The sequence below is a fragment of the Balaenoptera acutorostrata genome, chromosome 4 (assembly GCF_949987535.1).
Source record: "Balaenoptera acutorostrata chromosome 4, mBalAcu1.1, whole genome shotgun sequence".
Taxonomy (NCBI): Eukaryota; Metazoa; Chordata; class Mammalia; order Artiodactyla; family Balaenopteridae; genus Balaenoptera; species Balaenoptera acutorostrata.
Window position 1 is genome coordinate 150,055,376 of NC_080067.1, and position 17,830 is coordinate 150,073,205.

At 60.7% G+C, this 17,830-nt stretch overlaps 1 protein-coding gene across 1 annotated transcript; it reads right to left on the reverse strand.

Annotated features, from left to right (window-relative positions):
* Positions 1-2,383: 2,383 nt before the first annotated feature.
* Positions 2,384-12,506, reverse strand: ICOSLG (inducible T cell costimulator ligand). The gene is made up of 6 exons (XM_057545288.1): positions 12,285-12,506; positions 10,850-10,890; positions 9,590-9,955; positions 8,608-8,889; positions 6,431-6,601; positions 2,384-5,481 (listed from the first exon to the last, which is right to left on the reverse strand). Exons 1-6 carry the CDS (start codon positions 12,296-12,298, stop codon positions 5,330-5,332), a joined length of 1,026 nt encoding a protein of 341 aa, XP_057401271.1. The 5' UTR covers positions 12,299-12,506; the 3' UTR covers positions 2,384-5,329.
* Positions 12,507-17,830: the final 5,324 nt, after the last annotated feature.

A 17,830-nucleotide genomic window follows, 5' to 3' on the forward strand; every position in this document is an offset into this window, starting at 1 on the left:
ATGTCACTAGTGAAGATGGGGTCACCCTGGGTCGGGTGGCCCTCAATGCAGTGACTGGTGTCCTTGTAAGGGAAGCAGAGCGCCAGAGACTGAGGGCTGTGGGCTGCACCAGGGGCCACCTGCAGCCACCAGAAGCTGGACGGGACACGGAAAGGTCAGGGAAGCAGCCCTGCCGACAGCTTCATCTTGGACTCTGGCCCTCCAGACGGAGAGGGAGTGGGGTTCTGTTGTTTAAGCCGCCCGGCCCCTCCCAGGAGCACAGCCTCACAGCCTGGGCGAGTCCCGCCACCACCCCCCATGGCAGGCAGACCCCGCACAGAGGCCCTGCCTGTCGGGGTCCCTGGGTCAGGGCCCAGCAGCCCTCCCAGGCTGCATTTTAGCCAAATCACAGTGTCCTTTTCTGGGTTCAGGTGAGGGGGACCGGCCCTGGATCTGCTGAGAGCCCACGGGGCAGTGCATTTGGGACATTTTGAATCACAGGGGCACAGCTGTGTTCTCTGAGAAACTCTCCTTCCCCTAGGCCAGCAGCTTCCTGAGTCCCCCCTCCAGCTGCCTCTCAGAGCACAGCCCGTGCCTTTGTGGGGGACTACCCCTCCCTCCTGCCCGGTCCCGGCCCAGGAAACCCCAATCTGGTGTGACAGGTGCCCCCTTTCCTGGTCGGCCCCCTCCCAGCAGCCTCGGGCACCTGCGACCTTGGGGTCAGGAGGCCCACGGAGCAGGGATGAGCGATGAATCACTCTCTGGTTGGGGCGGCGGGGGAGGGCCGGGCTCAGGCCACAGGACAGTGTAAGGGGGTAGAGAAGGGCCAGGAAGGTGAGGAGGGAGGGCAGCGGGGGAGGGGAGGAGGATCCTGGTCAGTTCCTGGCCTGCACACTCCTTGGTCACTCCCCCAAGACCCAGATCGAGGTCTTTGGAGCCTTGGATCCTGGTGTGGCCCTGCATCTGGCCCTGACACGGGCTGGCTGACCAGGGGCCTGTGCAGCTCCTGGGCCTTGCAGCTTGTCAATGTCAGTCTTGCGGGGCCCATCCCCCCCGCCCCAGGAAATGTGCACTGTACCCTCCCAACAGGGGTCTGCCGGAAGCCCCCTCCCCAGAGCTCAGGGTGGGCCGCACCTCTGGTCACTGGGACAAGCCCCTGAATTCCTGACACTGAAGACCCCAGCCTCTTGCTTCTCCCTGATGGCGGCAGGACCAACACGGATTCAAGGAAACCGTGCCACATTTACTAGTAACTGCAGAGGCTCTCCCCATGGGACTCGGGAGTCTGGAAGGGGCACCGCGAAGCTGGGGATCCAGGGGGCGGGGCCGTGTCAGGGCTGGAGAACGGGCACGTCGGGGCAGGCGGGATGGCTGTGGGCCAGGAAGGCCACCCTAGGGGGGCAAGACTGACCCCTTCAGCCCCAGATGATCTTTGGGCTGCGGGGCGGGGCGTCCGTCACCAAGCACAGAATCACCCCAGATCACGTAAGCCGCCTTCTCGTTGGAAGCGTCCTCTTCCTGAAAAGCCTGGCCTGGAGGGAGATGAACACAGGATGTACCTGCCAGGCCCCAGTACTGCCCGGAGACGCCTGCGGGCCCCGCCGCCGACCAGCGGCCCGCGTCACAGCACTGGGGCTGCGCGGGGCAGTGGCGGAGCAGGGGGGCCTTCTCCTGAGGTTCTCCAAAGCCTCGGCTGCCCTCCCCAGGGTGAGGGCTGCGGTCACGGGGAGGGTCCGAGCTGCAGGCGGAACCTGGCTCCAGCCTTCTCACCTTGCGGGAGGGTGAGGCGCTCTGGTCCCGCGGCTGCTACTTCCCTTCCGTCCCCTGCCCTCGAGACGAGCCCCCATCTGCCGGCCTGGCTCCGCCTCCCTGGTGGGTGTTCCCTGCGCAGCTACTGTGAGCAGGGCGCTGGGGGGCAGGGGCCACGGGGCCCCAGAGACCGGGACTCCGGTTGCTGGGACGGCCAGGTGGCCTCTGCCCCCACGGCAGTGCCAGCACCTCGGACTCTTGCGCCCGGCCGTCTCCTGACCTGGAATGTTCCCCGGGCCTGGCCCTGAACCATGAGTCACCTCTCCTGTGCCCCGTGCGATGGGGACCGGGACAGCGGATCGCTGCCCTGCCCTCCCCGGGAAGGTGACACGGGATCCTCACCCTCGGGTCACTGACCTCTGGGTCCCCGTCCGTGGTGGGACGTTGAGCAGCGTCCCCCCTCACCACCCGTCAGAAGCCAGTAGGGACCCCCAAGAGTGACAATCAAAATGCCTCCACACTGACCAATGTCCCCTGGGGGACGGGGCCACCCGGGCGAGGACGGACGGGGCAGGCGCAGGGTCCCCGACGGCAGTCAGGACGGGCTGAGTGGACCGAGCCCGCGCGCACACTGACCAAAGCTGCCAGACGCAGGCACGCCGACTGCTTGTATTCTCCAAAACCAGGCTTCCAGAAACGTCAAAACGTGGCGCTCGCACGCTGTCCACGACACAGCGTGAGGAACAAGCAGCGGCCCCCAGGGGGACAGGCCAAGGGTGACCCGTACGAGCTGGGCAGAGTGCACCGTGGCCCCAGAGGCCGGAGGGAGCGGCGAGGGTCCGCTGGGGCCCAGCGGGGAGATGACGACTCAGGGTCCGGAGCCTGGAGGGCGTGGCCTCGACCGCCCGGGAGCCTGGGGCCCAGGCAGAGCCCACAAGCGCGACGGGGGGAGAGCCTCGGGCGGCCGCGTCACGGGGCCGGAGCGGGAGGCCGGCCTAGCCGCTTCCCCAAGAAGGAAACCCCTTCTGACAGGAAAGCTGGAAGCACACTCGGTCTGCCCGCGGCTGCCCGTCCTGCCGGGCTGAGACCCCTGCCCCGACCATCTCCAGGGGCCTCTCAGGGTCGGGCAGGGCGGCGGAGAGGCCCCGAGGTGCCCCCGTCCTGCTGTCACGTCACAGTCACTGGGGACAGGCCTGCGACCACCTGACGCAGCCCACCTGCTGCACTCAAGGGCCCCTCGGGCTTCTTGCTCGCGGTGCCACGAGTCACCTTCTGTCATTCTCTGAGGACCCACACTTGTCTTCTAATGCTTTCATGCTAAAGTCCGTGTGGATCCCTCATGACACCTATTTAAAAGCCACGTGAGGGCTCTTTGGTACAGAAACAGACAAAAACACATGCACAGTTTCCTGGGACACTGTTGGCTCAGGCTCCGTGCTGAGCTGGCCTCATTGTTTGCTGCGAGTCTGGGTCTGGGGAGCACAGGCCTCACGTGCCCGTCGCTGCTGATGACCCCAGGGGCAACAAACCCGTTTCCTGGGGGCATGCCCACCGGGGTTACCTGGCAGCCACCTTTGCAGAACCTTCTGGAAACAGTGAACTGCTAGATGCAATCCAGGAATCAACGCGGAAACCGCCTGGGCAGGGTCAGGGCGTCGGGCTGCCGCCTCCGTGGACTTGGCCACTGCCCCACTCCAGTCGCCCAGGGGGCCCGGCGGGCTCCGAGGAACCCGGCCCGTGAGGTTAAGTCTCCGTCACGACCGTGCAGGTCCCCAGGGGAGGCCCGCGAGGGGCCCTGGGTGACGGTGTGGGGCCGGCAGGGGCTGCCCAGCAAGATTCGAGGGAATTGCTGCTGTGTTTGAAGAAAGGCTGCCATGCGGCCGGAAGGCCACCCACTGTCCACTCACGGCCCCGGTTTGAAGGACTGTGACTGTCACCTGTCTGTGCTGGTGTCTGCTGGAGACGTGTGTCCCAGCCCTGCCTGCCTGTCCCCTGCAGCAGAGCCTGAGCCCCGGGCCACCATGCCCAGCTGCACCGCCCAGCACAGACCTTCTCACAAAATTCCACTGTTTTTTCGTTGTTGTTGTTGTTTTTTTTTCATTGTGTTTTTGAGGAGGGAAACCTAGCTTTTGACCAAAACAAGTGAGGTCGGGTTTTCCTCCCAGGGAGCATTCTGGAGGGACATGAATTCCAGGGGTTTTTCCGGTGCCACCCGCTCAGTGCTTCAGGACACGTGTGCACAGACGCCGGGTCCTCGGGGCGGAGACGGACCGGCAGAGCCAGCGCGTGGCCCCTGCACCTGGAGCAAACACGGCCTGGCACAGGTCATCCCAGAAGAGAGCGGCCTCCGAAGCCCGTCCGGCCCAGGCTGCTGAGAAGCGCTGCAGGTTCTCGGGGGCTGGCGGCGGGAAGGAGCCGTCACAGCCCTTTTCTTGTTCTGTGTTTGGCAGCGAAGGCGGGGAGCCCACCTACTTGGGGGCACGTGTATCCCCGAGGAGTTGCCGACCTATTGAAAGGGCCGCCGGGATCAGGGCAGTGCCCGCCACATGCTCCCTGGGGTCAGCGTGGTCCTTCCAGGGGGCGCCCGCGTGTCCCCACAAGGCCAGGTGGCCCAGTGTCCGTGCAGCCCCCAATACGGGCGCAGATGGTGTCCTCCGCCCAGCCTGCCCGGGTCAGTTCTCAAGCTGCCGTCCGACGTCCCCGCTGGTGGCACGTCCTGGGGGGGCTCTCGTCACACGTGCTCTTGGAAGGAAAGAGGGGAGAGGGCCGTGCGCAGAGTCAGCTCATTCTCACTCCGGAAGCAGACACTCATCCTCTCAGGAACCAGGACGGTGAAAACGGGGTTGAACACGCCTGCAGACGGGCGCCCCGTCGGACTCTCAGGTCAGCAGGCCCGGGTTCTCTGGCAAGCTGTGTTCCGCGTCGTCTGAAAGTGGCCTCGGGAGGGAATCTGCTGCAGCGCCAGGCAGCCGCGTGCCCCGGACTCACCTGGGTGAACGGGTGGGCGGGCGCTGCCGTGTGGGTCGTGCTCACCTCGGGCCCACCCTCCCCTGACAACCCTGCTCACAGGTGGAGAAACGGGGCTCAGAGCTATGGTCGTTGGCCTCAGGCACGGAGCCCGCCGGCCTGACCACAAAGGCCCTGGCAGCCCGAGGCACCTGCCAGTGGGAAACCGAAACCGAAGGCCCTGCGTGTAGCTACTTTCCCACACCAGGGCGGGAATCACTCTGACCTTCGCTCTGGGACTGAGAGGTGCCTGCACGCAGGGTCTGGACTCGCTGGAGAGCCCCCGCCCCCAAGGGGTGGGGCTGAGACGGAGGGAGAACAGGTGGACGAGCCGGGCAGCTGGCGAGGGGCAGCGGGCTGCGGTCCCAGGCTCTCTGCTAACGTGTATGTGTAGCTGTACGTGTATGTGTAGCTGTACGTGTATGTGTAGCTGTACGTGTATGTGTAGCTGTACGTGTATGTGTAGCTGTGCGTTTGGAAAATCCCACGGCACGGTGTCAACAAGAGAACGGGCTTGCATGCCAAGGAAGGCCAGGGGGACAGGCCTTCGCTTGGGGTTTCACTGTCTCTGAAACTGGAAACGCCTATTTCCTGGTCATCGAGTAGCACCCGTGCGGAAAGGCGGGCACAGAGAGAGTGGAGTGCCCAGCTCGCCCGAGCCCGTGGACCTGCAGTTCCTCCACGGGTCTCCTTCCCTCCTGGCAAACTGACCCGTGAGCTCCAGCTCTGGCTTCGCAGCCTGGGCGCCTGTTGGGACAAATCAGAAACACCCAGGACGGGCCGTGAGGGGGCCTCTCTGAAGACCCCAGGGGCCCCGCACGCAGCAGCGCCCCACTCCACGGCTCCTCCGGCTTCCTGCTCGGGTGAGGGGCTCCTCAGGCTGCCCTGATTTCCAGGACGAGACGTTGTAAGAGGTCAGGGTGGGAAGCACTTCAAGATGCTCAAGAGCCTTCAGCGGCCTGGCTGGGTTGGCAGTGGGGCCGTGGGCAGTATTTCTGGGCAGACGGCATTGGCAACCAAGTGGAAGCTCCAGGCGGCATGTAGAAACCCTTCCCGTCAGGCAGAGCTCCCACTGTGCGCGGGCTCTGCAATCCAGCCGCAGCCCCTTTCCCCGCCCTCCCAGGAGTCCAGGAGGAGCCCGACCTAGTTAATAAGACCTTTGGGGATGCCCGCTGACCTCCACCACCAGGCCGACCTGGGGAGACTGTGCTGGCCCCCCCCCGAGGGGTTCCCCCGAGGCCCCAGCCCTCAGGCCCTCTTGTGACACCTGGGTGGTCCCAGGGTCCACATTCTAGGCTCTTCTGCTCCCCACTGTGAGTTCTGCTTCTTCGTTTTACATGGTCAAAACCCAGACTTTCTGGATCTGTCTTCGAGCTCGGCCAGAACTGAACAGACGGCCTTGAGGGACTGAAGGCAACTCGGCTTCCACAGACACACCACGTCCACATTAGGAGTCCGCCGTCCTCCCCTGACCCAGAGGCCGGACTTCCCTTCTGGGGCGCAGCTGTGTCAGGATCTCGGAGGCGGAGATCACACCCAGGAGCGCTGGGGTTGCTATCCTCACGCGCGTGAGCACTATTAAACCGCGCTTCCGTGAGAGCAACACCACGCACAGCTTGTAAACATCCTGGCAAAGGCCAACCCTCACCCCAACAAAATAAATGTGCAGTGTCTGCAGCGCGGGCTTCTCCGATACCTGCGTAGCTTCTGTAGGGACATCTGCTCCTGCACAGCCAGCCCGTGGCCACGGCCATGGCCACGGCCACGACCAGCACGGCAAGGACGCTGAGAATGGGCCGGTTCACCGCATCTTGGGTGTCGTCCACTGGGTCCTCTGTGATGCTGTCCTTGGTTCCCGTGAACGTTTCTGCAGGAAAGGAAAGTAACCCAGGACTTGTAGGGACAGGAGGAAAAGGGGGTTTCTTCATCCTGAAGGAGAGAGTGCTAAGGGAAGTATTGATCCACCAAACTTTCCCAAAGGTATTCTGTGATTTTTAAGCTATAAAGCTGACGGAGAGAAGGGTTTCCTCTTTCAGGTGAGCCTTCATCTCTTCCTGAGTTGTCACTCCTCCTCACCCTACCTGTGTGACCTGTAATCCCAGCCCTTCCTAAAGGTCCACACCTGGGAATGGGTGTGGTAGGAAGCACAGTATTCCTGGCTTTTTAAACTAAACTTAATTTAATTCTTTCTAGCTTAATTGCTGGCTTTAAAAATAATGATGGTGAAATTCACATAACATAAAATTAACCATTTTAAAACGAATAATTCAGTGGCATTTAGTACATTCACAAGGTCATGCAGCCAAAACCATTATCTAACTCCAGAACTTTCCACCACCACAAAAGGAAACCACCTACCCATCAGCAGTCACGTCCCATCCTCTCTCCCAGCCCCTGGCAAACTCTAATCTAATTTCCGTCTGTTTGGATTTACCTATACGGGACATTTCGTACAAATGGAATCATACACTATGTGGCCTTTTGTGTCTGGCTTCTCTCACTGAGCATCAACTGCAAGGTTCATCCACGTTGCAGCGTGGTCAGTGCCTCAGTCCTCTCCGTGGCTGAGGGATGCTCCCCTGTGTGGATGGACACATCCCTTCGTCCATCCGTGGACACTTGGGTTGATCCCACCTTTTGGTTATTGTGAATAAGCTGCTGTGAACATTCACGTACAAGTATTTGTTTGATTTTTGTTTCCAGCGCTCTGGGGTGCATACCTAGGGGTGGAATTGCTGGGTCACATGCTAATTTTTAAGGAACCAGCAGACTGTTCTTCACGGCGGCTGCACCATTTCCCATCCCGCTGGCAGTGCACGAGGGGGCCAATCCTCCTGTGCCAGTGTCCAACCACTGTGCCCCTTGAGAGTGGTTCTCATGGGCTGACAAGCAATAACCTCCCTGGGCAGCTTGTTACAAGTGTCCCGTGTTTGCCGAAAGCCGGAGAAGCCATGAGCCAGATGGTGGCTAGGCCTCACACTCACCTTAGAACCATCTGGAAGCTTTTCAACATGTCCTGCTGCCTGCACAGCCCAGAGGTGCTGATTCAGAGGGTCTGGGCACAGGGCGGGGTGATGGGGGTTGACAGGCTTCCCAGTTGTCCTCCAGAGCAGCTGGGCCGAGACTACGGCCCCAGGAGGCCCTCCCGTTCCCCTTCCCCTGTGCCCGGCTGACCAGCTGGGACGCAGAGGCCAGCGGAGGCCTTTGGTGCAGCCAGAAAACCGTGACCGCTGAGTCCCAGGGCTGCGCCTGTATTCCAGGAAGGCGAGTGCCCGGGCACGGGGGCTCCCGGCAGCTGGGCGGCTTCTCGGCAACAGGCAGGCCCCCGACACCCCCATCCTCCAGCTCTCCTGCCCCTCCGTCCCTGGCGTCTCAACACTGGTGACAGGGACACACAGGCTGAGAGAGCCTGTGGCTTCTACGAAGGAGTCACCCGCCTGCGCCCTTCCACAGGGGGCCTGGGTCTGCAGCCAGGCCCAGCCGGACCCCCTGGTGGAGGAGGGTTCTGGCTTCCCAGGGGGCACACGTCCAAAGAGCTGGGGCGGTGGCTGTGCAGGAGGGGCTTCAATCCTGATGCTAACGCCGCCTCGGCCTGCAGCTTCTGAAATGTCACATGACCTTTCAGAGCCTCAGTCCCTCATCTGTGAAATGGGTCACCAAAACTGACCCCCCCCCCCCCGCCACGTGCGTGAGGATTAAGTGCCCCGAGCACCTGGCCGGCCCCTGCCCTCCATCGCACGGTGATGCCTGTCACCTCCTCTTCCTGTCACCACCTCTGAAGCCGCTGCCGAGTCACCTCAGAGGGGCTTTGTCTCCCACCTGAGAAGATCCCCCAAGTCACCCCTGGCCCCAGCCAGGACCCCGGGACCTTACCTGTCTGGCTGCTGGTCAGGTTCTGGTGAAGAAGCACATTCTCGATGCAGCAGCCCACGTCGACGGTGGGGCTCCGCCCGATGCGCAGGACGCTGACCACGTTGTACAGGCCCTGCGCGTTTAGGGACACGGTGCTGTTCTGCAGGGTGTCGTCCAGCAGGCTGTTGTCCGTCTTGTTGATCCAGTACACGTTGGGCCGCGGGTAGCCATTCGTGGACGTGCACGTGAAGATGAACTCCTCGTCCTGGGATGGGCCGCTGACCACTGGCATGCTGTAGTTTGCTGCAGGGGAGGGAAATGGGCTGAGGGGTGCCAGGTTCCGAAGGTCAGAGAAGGGGGGGGGCACAGTGCCAAGGGCCAGGGTAGCGGGGAGGCAGCTATCGTGCCCCGGACCCCGGAGCAGGGCCGGGACCAAGGCTGTGGTCCGGGCAGCAGCACAGGCCCTGCTCTACCAGAGTCACGCCCCCCCCAGCCCACCAATAGGGGCGCTATGAGCCGGGCGGGCAATGACCAGCACCCACGTCCCACCCCAAGGGGGTTGGCCTCCTTTGAGTCTAGTGACACATTCAGCTGGCAATTCACCCGTCTCTCCACTGAACGGTGCCCCGAGCAACTTGGTGGAGGGGCTTTAATTTTCTTCCTAAACTCTGATCTCATTTAGTGCCTTATACCACTCCATCCTAATTTCATTAAAACATCTAGTTTGGGTTGAATTGGAGAGTTTCAAGGCAAGGACAGCAAGCTTAGGAGCTCTTGTGAGAAAGCAGGCACCTTCCAGGCTACTGGAAAACTTTCTTAGGAGCTGAACGATATTTCCACCACCTAAGCTGCGCACATGGTTTAAACAGAGGCCCGCTAGAGGGATCTGGATTTCCTTTAAGGGAAGACACGGGTGAATGAGCCACAGAAAACAGTTCTTACTGACACTTCTTCCGGGACATAAGACTGGGATGGAATCAGCTTGGCAGCTCCTCCGTCTTACCTGCCACGTTTAGCGTGACCGTGACTTCCAAAATCTTTTCTAATTCTAAGGATTTCCGAAACACCAGGCAGTTGAACTTCTGCTCGTCCTGGGGGGTGACATTGTGCAGGTGCAGAGAGAAGTTGCCCTGCTTCATGCCGTCCAGGGACAGCCGGGCCCGGCCTTTGTAGTGGTTGTCACCGTGGCCGGCAGAGCTGTTTCCCGAGAGGTAGTAAGTCACCACGGAGTTGGTGTTCCGTTTGCCCGGCACACTGATTTGCCAGTAAACATAAAGGTCATTTAAATCGAAGCTGTTTCCTTTAGGGTAAATGCAGCTGAGCCAGACATCACTGCCCACCATCGCTCTGACTTCTTCTTCTTGAATCTCTGCAAGCATCCAAAAAGAACAGAATTCATCTTCCGCACTTGACTCGTAACTTTGAAGTCACCCTATTGAGTGGCGGGGGGAGCTTCTGGGTTGCAAGACTCAAACCCCAATTCTGACTCATTTCAGTAGGAAAGGAATGTATTAATAATAAGATGCACATAGGAAAGCAACAATAGTTTAAAAATTGGGACACTGGCGGTAAGCTGCTCTGATGTATCGCCAGGGCTGGTTTCCTGTCTCATGTCGGCGGCCAGCCAGGACTGCTCTGTTTTTGCTACTTCTTGGGAGTTTACAATGAATTCAAAATAAAAAGTTTTTTTTAAAAAATTCAGACATTTGAAAAGAAAACATCAGCTTCTCAACAACATCATCATAGTAGTGTTTGCAGCTCCATCAGAGAAGGCCTGGCAAGGTTCTGTGGTCTGTTACAGCCACTCAAATGCCAGCAGGGAAAGGGGCCGTGTGCCCTGACCCGTCGCCCTGTGGGCTGGAAGGCCAGGCAAGGCCTCAGTCTCCGCTGCGGTGCTACAGCCCCGTCCTGTGCTCTTCTGGAAGCTGGTGCCTTTGGGGAGCAAAGCCGTCACAAGAAACAGGAAGCCCAGCTCCCAGCTCCTCTGGAAAGCGGAGGTTCTGAAACACTTGGGGGGAACTGCACTCTGCCTGCCCCAAACACAACACAAAACGAGAACCATGGGGTCTGGCCGAGCGCTCCCCTTGGTGGCTCTCGATGCCACACATTATCCTGGGCTTGGGGGCCCCGCTTTCTCACAAGGGCCCCTGGAAAAGCAAGCAGGGCTGTGGGGAGGACCCCACTGACACCTGCACCCTGCAGGCCTCACTGCTCAGCACTGAAGGGCTTGGAAGTCTCCAGCAAGAGCACCGTCTGCACTTACCAGCTCGCAGGCCACAGAGCAGCAGCAGGAGAAGTCCAGGACTGGGAAAAAACAACCAGAAAGGCAGGTGAGCCCCGCTTCTCCCAAACGCGGTCAGGAGCCGACTACACCCACCATCCCAGCGGGAATACACCCACAGCCAGCCCATCAGCCCAGGTTCCCGGGCAGCCAGGAATTCAGGGAGAGGAGACAGCACCACCCCTCCCCTGCCCAGCAGGCAAGCCCCAAGGGGCTGGCAGCCCCTGCAAGGGACCAGCTCCCAAGCTAATAAAACGCCCCTCAAAGCAATTATGAGAGTGTGATAAAGGGTATCGAGAGGAATCACCAGCCCCCTGGTGGCCTGGCTTTGCACGGATGGAGTCTAACAAACTGTATAAACTCGGAAAAAAACCCACTTTCGGGGTATTTGAAGTTTGAGAGACAGAGAAGATGGAAGATGCCCCCCCCCCCCGCCACGCCGCCAGGGTTGGGTGAGCTCCAGGACAACCTTCTGAAGGAACGTGATCAATCTGAAACCAGATCTGGCGGCTCCAGCGGAGCTGGTGGACGGCTCAGGCCTGGGGGCCGGCAGATCGCTCTCATGACTCCCAGGCTCCTGGCGCCTTAAGCCTGGGAGCCTCTGCGCCGTGCACGCCTCAGCGGTGGCCCCTGCCTCACCTGCCACCACTCTGCCCCTGCCCCAGCCCACTCCTCATTGGGTCAGATAGGAGAAAGCACAGACGGGGCCCCCCACTCAGGGGTGTGGGTGGCAGATGGCTGTGACATTGCAGTATTTTTATTTCCCGTTCTTGAGGGAATAGTCTTTACCTGCATTTCCAACTGGGGAGACTGGGGGGTGGGGCCCTGGGGTGGGTGGGCTTCTGGGCTGTGCGTGTGGGACACCTGGGGATGGGGTGCCTCACCAGCTCGTCAAGGGAAGCACAGGCTGCCGACGCTAAGACATGCCCCCTGAAGGGGGCATTTTGGCAAAAAGCTGTTGCCTCCCCCTCAGCTGGCGAGAGACCAGGAGTGACCAGCTGGCCGGCACCTTCCCCAGGTCGCCTTTGCTGATGCCGGAGGGGGAAAACCCAGGCGTGCGGGGGGCATGTCACCAGTCGGTGGGCACCAGACGGCATAAGAGCAACCTCGGCGCAGCAGTCACACCCTTCTTTCCTCTGGGCCACCGCCGGGGGCGGGGAGGGGAGGCGGGGAAGTGAGAGTGGGTCGCTACGTCTTCTCTCCCAGCTTTCCTCTTTCCCTCCCTCGGCAGGGACCCCGCCCCGAGCACACCCGCGCACCGCCACCTTCCCGCGCCGCCGGGCGGACAACGCCGGCAGGTAACCGCGCCTCCCGCGGCCCCGCGCGGTGCCGCCCCCGCTCCCGGAGCCCGAGGCCTCCGCTGCGCCGCCGGGCTCGGTTCCCCGCGCCCAGAGGGCGCGTCCGCGCACACGCTCACCTCCTCGGCCGCATGGTGGGGGCGGAGACCCCGGGCCACGGGGAAACTCGGACGGCGGGAGCTCTCGGAGCGCTAGAGACCTCGGGCAGAGGGAGACCTCGGGCCGCGGAAGCCGTCGGGCCGCGGCACAGCTCCGAGCACGAGCACGAGCGACCTCGGGCCGCGGGAGCCCTCGGAGCCCTCGGAGCGGCCAGCACTCGCTGCGCTCCCGCCGCGCCTCGGAAGCTCTGGGCGCTGAGCTGGTCGCCGGCTCAGCGCCCTCCCGATCCTGGCCCCGCCCCTGGTCCCACCCCCGGCCCGGTCCCTCCCACGGCCTTGGCCACGGGCCCCGCGCGAGGGAACGGAAGCTTGGACGCTGACTCCCGAAAGCTCAGCCCTTCCCAGGAGGGGGCGTAAGTCGGGGCCCCGCGGGTTGCAGGGTGGGGCTCCAGGTCCGCCGGGCCTTGAGCCTGGGCGCAGTAGGTGCCCCGGCAAGTTGGCGGCAGGGAAGGTCCGGTGGCGGAGGGCGGCCGAGGGCGCTGCGGGAGGGCTTGCCCAGCTGGAGGGCTTGCCCAGCTGGAGGGGCCGTGGGAGGCTCAGTGCTGCCCCGGAGTCGCGCAGAACGTCCCCGGCTCCGCCTGCGCTCGCCCCCCGCCCCTGCGGCCTGAGAGCCAGCGGGGCGCGGCGCGCTGAGAGTCAGGACCTCCCGCGCTGGGTGAAGTCAGAGCTCCACGACTGTTCAGGGACGAATGAATGAGTGGCAGGAAGGAGGGAAGGCAGGCGGGCGGGCTCCACCTTCCAGTTTAGCCCTAGTCTCCCCGCACCCAGCCGTGCTGCCGCGTCCTTTGTCAGTCCTGGGCCACCTGCCGCAGCATATTTGCCTATTAAAGGCTCTGAAAAGCCCCCCGCGTGGAAACCAGTTCGTCTTTGCTCCTCCAAGCGTGTGGGACTTGTCACTCTTTTTTTTTTTTTTTTATTCTCGTCTGGGAAAGGCGGCGCGGAGCCCCGGAGCTAGGGGCAAACGCCGTTTCCTTCCTTGCCCACCCCTCCCTGTCTACACGGCCTCCTCTCTGCAGGCCCAGCTGAGGCAGTGCTCCCCCGCCCTCCTCCCGCACCGGCGAGGTGCCTGCCCGCGAGGTGAGTGGGTGGAGCCGTGAGGCAAGAGGCCGCCCCCGAAGGGCCTGGGCTCCCGGGCTCCCCACCTCAGGTCTGGAGGCTCCCGTCGAGTGGAGCAGGTGCCGGGGGTGTGTCCTGCGGCCCAGGCTGGTGGGGGTGCTGAGGCCAGCCTTTGGGGAGCAGGAGAGGCAGAGTGTAAAGTGAGGGCAGAGCCCAGGGGGGCTCCCCTGGCCCCAGCCACCTGCATGCTGTCATTCTTTCAACAAAGATTTAGTGCCCACCTACCACACGCGACCTATGTGAGTCCTAAAGAGAAAAGCTTAAGATAAGAGAATCTCTGCCTGGTGGAAATGAACATTTCTGCGGCGACAAGAGCAAACAAGACAAGGAAGCAGAAGAGTTGGGCTGGGAGACACGGAAGCTGCTGCGGAGGAGGGGGGTGCTGCAGGTGGCCGGGGGGGGGGGTGGCCTGCGGTCCTAAAGCGCTGGGACTTCGCCCCTCCCAGGTCAGGCTGCAGGTTGGGGTGGGGGACTTAGAGAGGCCAAGCAGGATCTATCCTCCCTTTGGTGGGGGGGAGGAGAAGGGACAGGGGTCCCGGCCAGGACTCCCGTTCAAGTGTCCAGTGAGGGCACAGACAGCCTGAACTTGGGTGGGGGGCATCAGGAAGGGGTTGAAAGATGGGGGCCAGGAGGAAAAGTAAGATCTGGCTAGGAGAACCGGGCGTGGGTATAAATCAGATCAGAGATGGGGTCTCAGGACGCTGCCCATCCCCAGAGCCGGAAAACCAATGCCGCGTCTAGAACAAACGCAGCGGGGACACTTGGTGATGAGGTGGTCACTGTATCAGGCCCAGCAGGGCTGGAGGGGGCGTGATATCGGTGGCCTTAGATCCCCTCCCCCGGGGTTGGCAGCAGCTGGCAGAGGAGGACCGTGTTTGGGGAGGGCCAACCCAGCATCACCCGCAGGTGAGGAGGAAGGGACAAGGGACCGGCTGGGTTCGACACCTCCCGCCTTCCTGGGTCCAGTCCCACTCCCACCAAGATCCCACCCTACCCGGAGTGCTGGGGAGCGGGAGGGGTGGACCCCACACGCAACCTCGGGTCCTGGGGGATGGAGAGTCCCCCTCGGTTAAAGCCTCCCTCACAGTGTCGGCTCACGTGGAGCGGGGAAGGAAAGGCACCCAGTTGGCGTCCTGGGCTGCAGCCCTACCGTGCAGCGGGGGCACGGCCCCAGGGCAGCGGGGGAGGGAGCGCGGGGGGCTTCAGGGGGCGAACACCGCGGAGCGGCCGGCTGCTGTGGGGAAGGGGTCAGGCTTGGCTTCCTGGGCAGCCCTCCTCCCCGGACCCCGGAGGGCCAAGTGCTGCTGCCAGGTCCACCCAAGAGTGGGCACCCTGGGCCCAAGGAACGCGCTGTTTGTTGAGCAGGCAGGCAAGCGGTAGGGAGTGCAGCTGGGCTGGAAGGGGATATCCGAGCAGGACTGGGGCGGCGGCAGGGAGGGACACCCCGGGAGTGGGCAGAAGATCAGCCCCGGGAACCTCAGACTGGTAACCCCTCTGTGCCTGTGTTTCCCCGTTTGCGAAGTGGTGATAGTTATAACGTCTTCCTCATAAAGCAGCTAAGTTGATACGTGGTGATTGTGAGTGAACACACATAAAGCATTCACACCAATACTGGCACGTGGCTTATAAACAGAGGATTTCAAGACGAATGAACACACAGAACAGCCCTCAGGAGGCTTCCTGCGGGTGAGGTTAGGTTTTCCTCTCTTGCGCTTCACCCGTGACTGTTTCTCAGGCAGCGGGGCGGGGGTGTGTGTTGTGGGGGGACCGGAGAGAGAAGCCCACCCGGAAGGCTATCTAGGCTAACCTGGGAACCAAGCCGGAGTTGCTTCTGTGCTGAAGATTCAAGGCTGTGTGCAGACGCAGAAGCAAGACCCCATTACCTCAAACTTGGGGCTTAAAACAACAGAAATGCACCCTCTCGAGTTCTGGAGGCGGGATGCCTGAACCAGCGCTTCTCGGGGGGCTGGAGGTGAGGGTCCTTCCTGACTCTTCCGCCCCGGGTGCCCCAGGCGCCCGCCGTCTTGCAGCTGCGTCTCTGCCCCCATGGCAGTGGCCTTCCCTATATGGGGTCAGGTCTCCTCGGCCACCCCTGGCGAGGGCCTTCGGGATCACACATAATCCAGCACAGTCTCTCCATTTCCATCTCATCACAGCAACCAAGCCCTGTTTTGCCCTGTAAGGTGACATTCACAGGTTCTGGGATTTAGGACAGGAACATCTTTCTGGGGTCATTATTCAGATGACCACAGGGGGTTGCAAGGGGCCTCTGTAGGTGGGATTAAATACTTAGAGGCAGAATCTCAAGGTGTTTGAGAGAGAGCAGAAGATATAAAGCTGCTTTGAGAGGCTCTGGGCCCTGCCTGGGAGCACGCTGACATAGAGCTGACACTGGCAGATCGGGCCTCTTGGCGCTGGCTGCCTTGGGTGGAAGCAGCTGTCCCCAGCCCTGTCCCATCAACTGCCGACACGAGTGCCCGTCTCTGTGGTCAGTTTGGTCCCAGAGCTTGGCCTCCCTGGAGGGTGTCATCTGTGCTCAGATGCTCCTGTCCCCACTGGCCCTCCATGTTTTCTGGGGCTGCCATGACCTTGGTTTCATTACAGACCTTTAGCCCCTGGACGGGAGACCTGTGACATCAAAGCCCGGTATTGTCCTCCTGCTAGCCTGGAGAGAAGGTCTTCATGAAGATGAAGATGTTTCTATCGGCCAGGGCTCTCCGTGTATGTGTGTGGGGTGTGTGTGTGTGAGAGAGGGAGAGAGAGAGAGAGAGAGACAGGAAGAGAGACAGTTTATTCAAGGAATTGGCTCATGTAATTATGGAGGCCTGATAAACCCACAACCTGCAGGGTGAGCTGGCCAGCTGGAGGCCCGGGAAGAGCTGTGCTCGGAGAGAGTTCCTTCTTGCTCAGGGAAGATTAGGCCTTTGATGGCGTGGGACTGTCTCAGTCTGATGCGGACACTATGATGAAATTCCACACACTAGGCAGCTTGTAAACAACAGAAACGTCCTGCTCGCAGCTCTGGAGGCTGGAAGTGGCAGGTCAGGTACTGGCAGGGTCGGGTGAGGGCCCCTTTCACGGTCACACACTTCTCGTGTGTCCACACGTGGGCAGGGGGGAGGGAGCTCCCTGGGGCCTCTTTTGTAAGGGCACTAATCCCATTTTGGAGTCACCTCTCAAAAGCCCAACCTCCTAATGTGATCACCTTGAAGGTTAGGTTAGGTTAGGATCAACAGATGAGTTCAGACCACAGCACCCACCCGCACTGTGGAGGGTAACCTGCTTTACTCAAAGCCCACTGACTTAAGTATCAGTGTAATCCACAAAACCCTTCACGGAAACCTCCAGGATAATGTTTGAACAAATGTCTGGGCACCGTGGCCCAGCCAAGACAACACATAAAATTAACCATCACAACTTCTATTCTATTTCAAGGTACTTTTAAAACACCCTTCAGAAAGTCCAACCGTAACCCCACCTTTCTTCCACAAACCACTATCAGCACCAGCATTGGTCCCAAGCTTCCCCAGGTCACAGTGTAACGCCCAGGACAAGCAGAATCTATGTGCCTATCTGAGTCTGGGTCCCTTTGGGGAGTTTTCTGGTTAACCTGGAAAGGCCCCTTTGGGATTCATCACACGTGATTTGAAGCCGGCTCTGTGAATGCTCCAATGGTCCTGTCCTCACCAGAGCCCGGGGCAAACTGGGACCCCGCCTTGTGCAGGCAAGTCCCTCTGGGTTAAGGACGACCGAAGGTCACATGCTTCACGAGTGGACCTGGCCTTGGCCTCCGTGCCCTCTGTTCAGCCTGTCCTACTTGGCTGACCGAGTGGGTATCTACACTTTGCAAAGGTTTGGGATGTTTCCTGTGGCTCTAATCAGGGTGGGTGATTTTAACCATCAAGGCACATGGCAGCCGTGACGGCATCGGCTACGTGTACAAATGGTACAGGTGCAGCGCGTGGTTATAACAATGTGTCCTGCTCGTCTTTCTCACATACTTTCCTGTGTCCTACAGAATAAAATAAAGGCTGTGCTTATACACAAAAACACCAAAAAATGAACCACAACGATCATAATAAATATATTTTAACTTCCCAACTGGCACAAAGAAACATTTCCAGCAGCACAACGTGCACGATAATGTCAGGGTCTTGTCCACCGTTAGACCCGAGGCTTCGCCCCCCTCCCACCAAAGGTCATGGTGGGGTCAGGGCCCTGTATCTCCAGACCCAAAGGGATGATGGGTCTGTAGCAACTACGGGAAATCCAAAGTTAAGCAAATAAAATAATAATTTGAAAAGGAAAAAAGAGACAATGTAAGGAAAGTTGTCTTTGTTCTAGGAAAAGTCTTTTTTTTTTTTTTTTTTTTTCACAGTATAATGACTCAT

What these genes read in the sequence shown, in the direction of transcription:
- ICOSLG (XM_057545288.1), bottom strand. An exon ending in CCTGACCAGCAGCCAGACAG is followed by an intron (nt 6,602 to 8,607) that starts GTAAGGTCCCGG and finishes CCTTTCCTGCAG; the next exon opens with AAACGTTCACGGGAACCAAG. An exon ending in TCCCTACAGAAGCTACGCAG is followed by an intron (nt 5,482 to 6,430) that starts GTATCGGAGAAG and finishes TTGTCCCAACAG; the next exon opens with GCGCCCAGGCTGCGAAGCCA.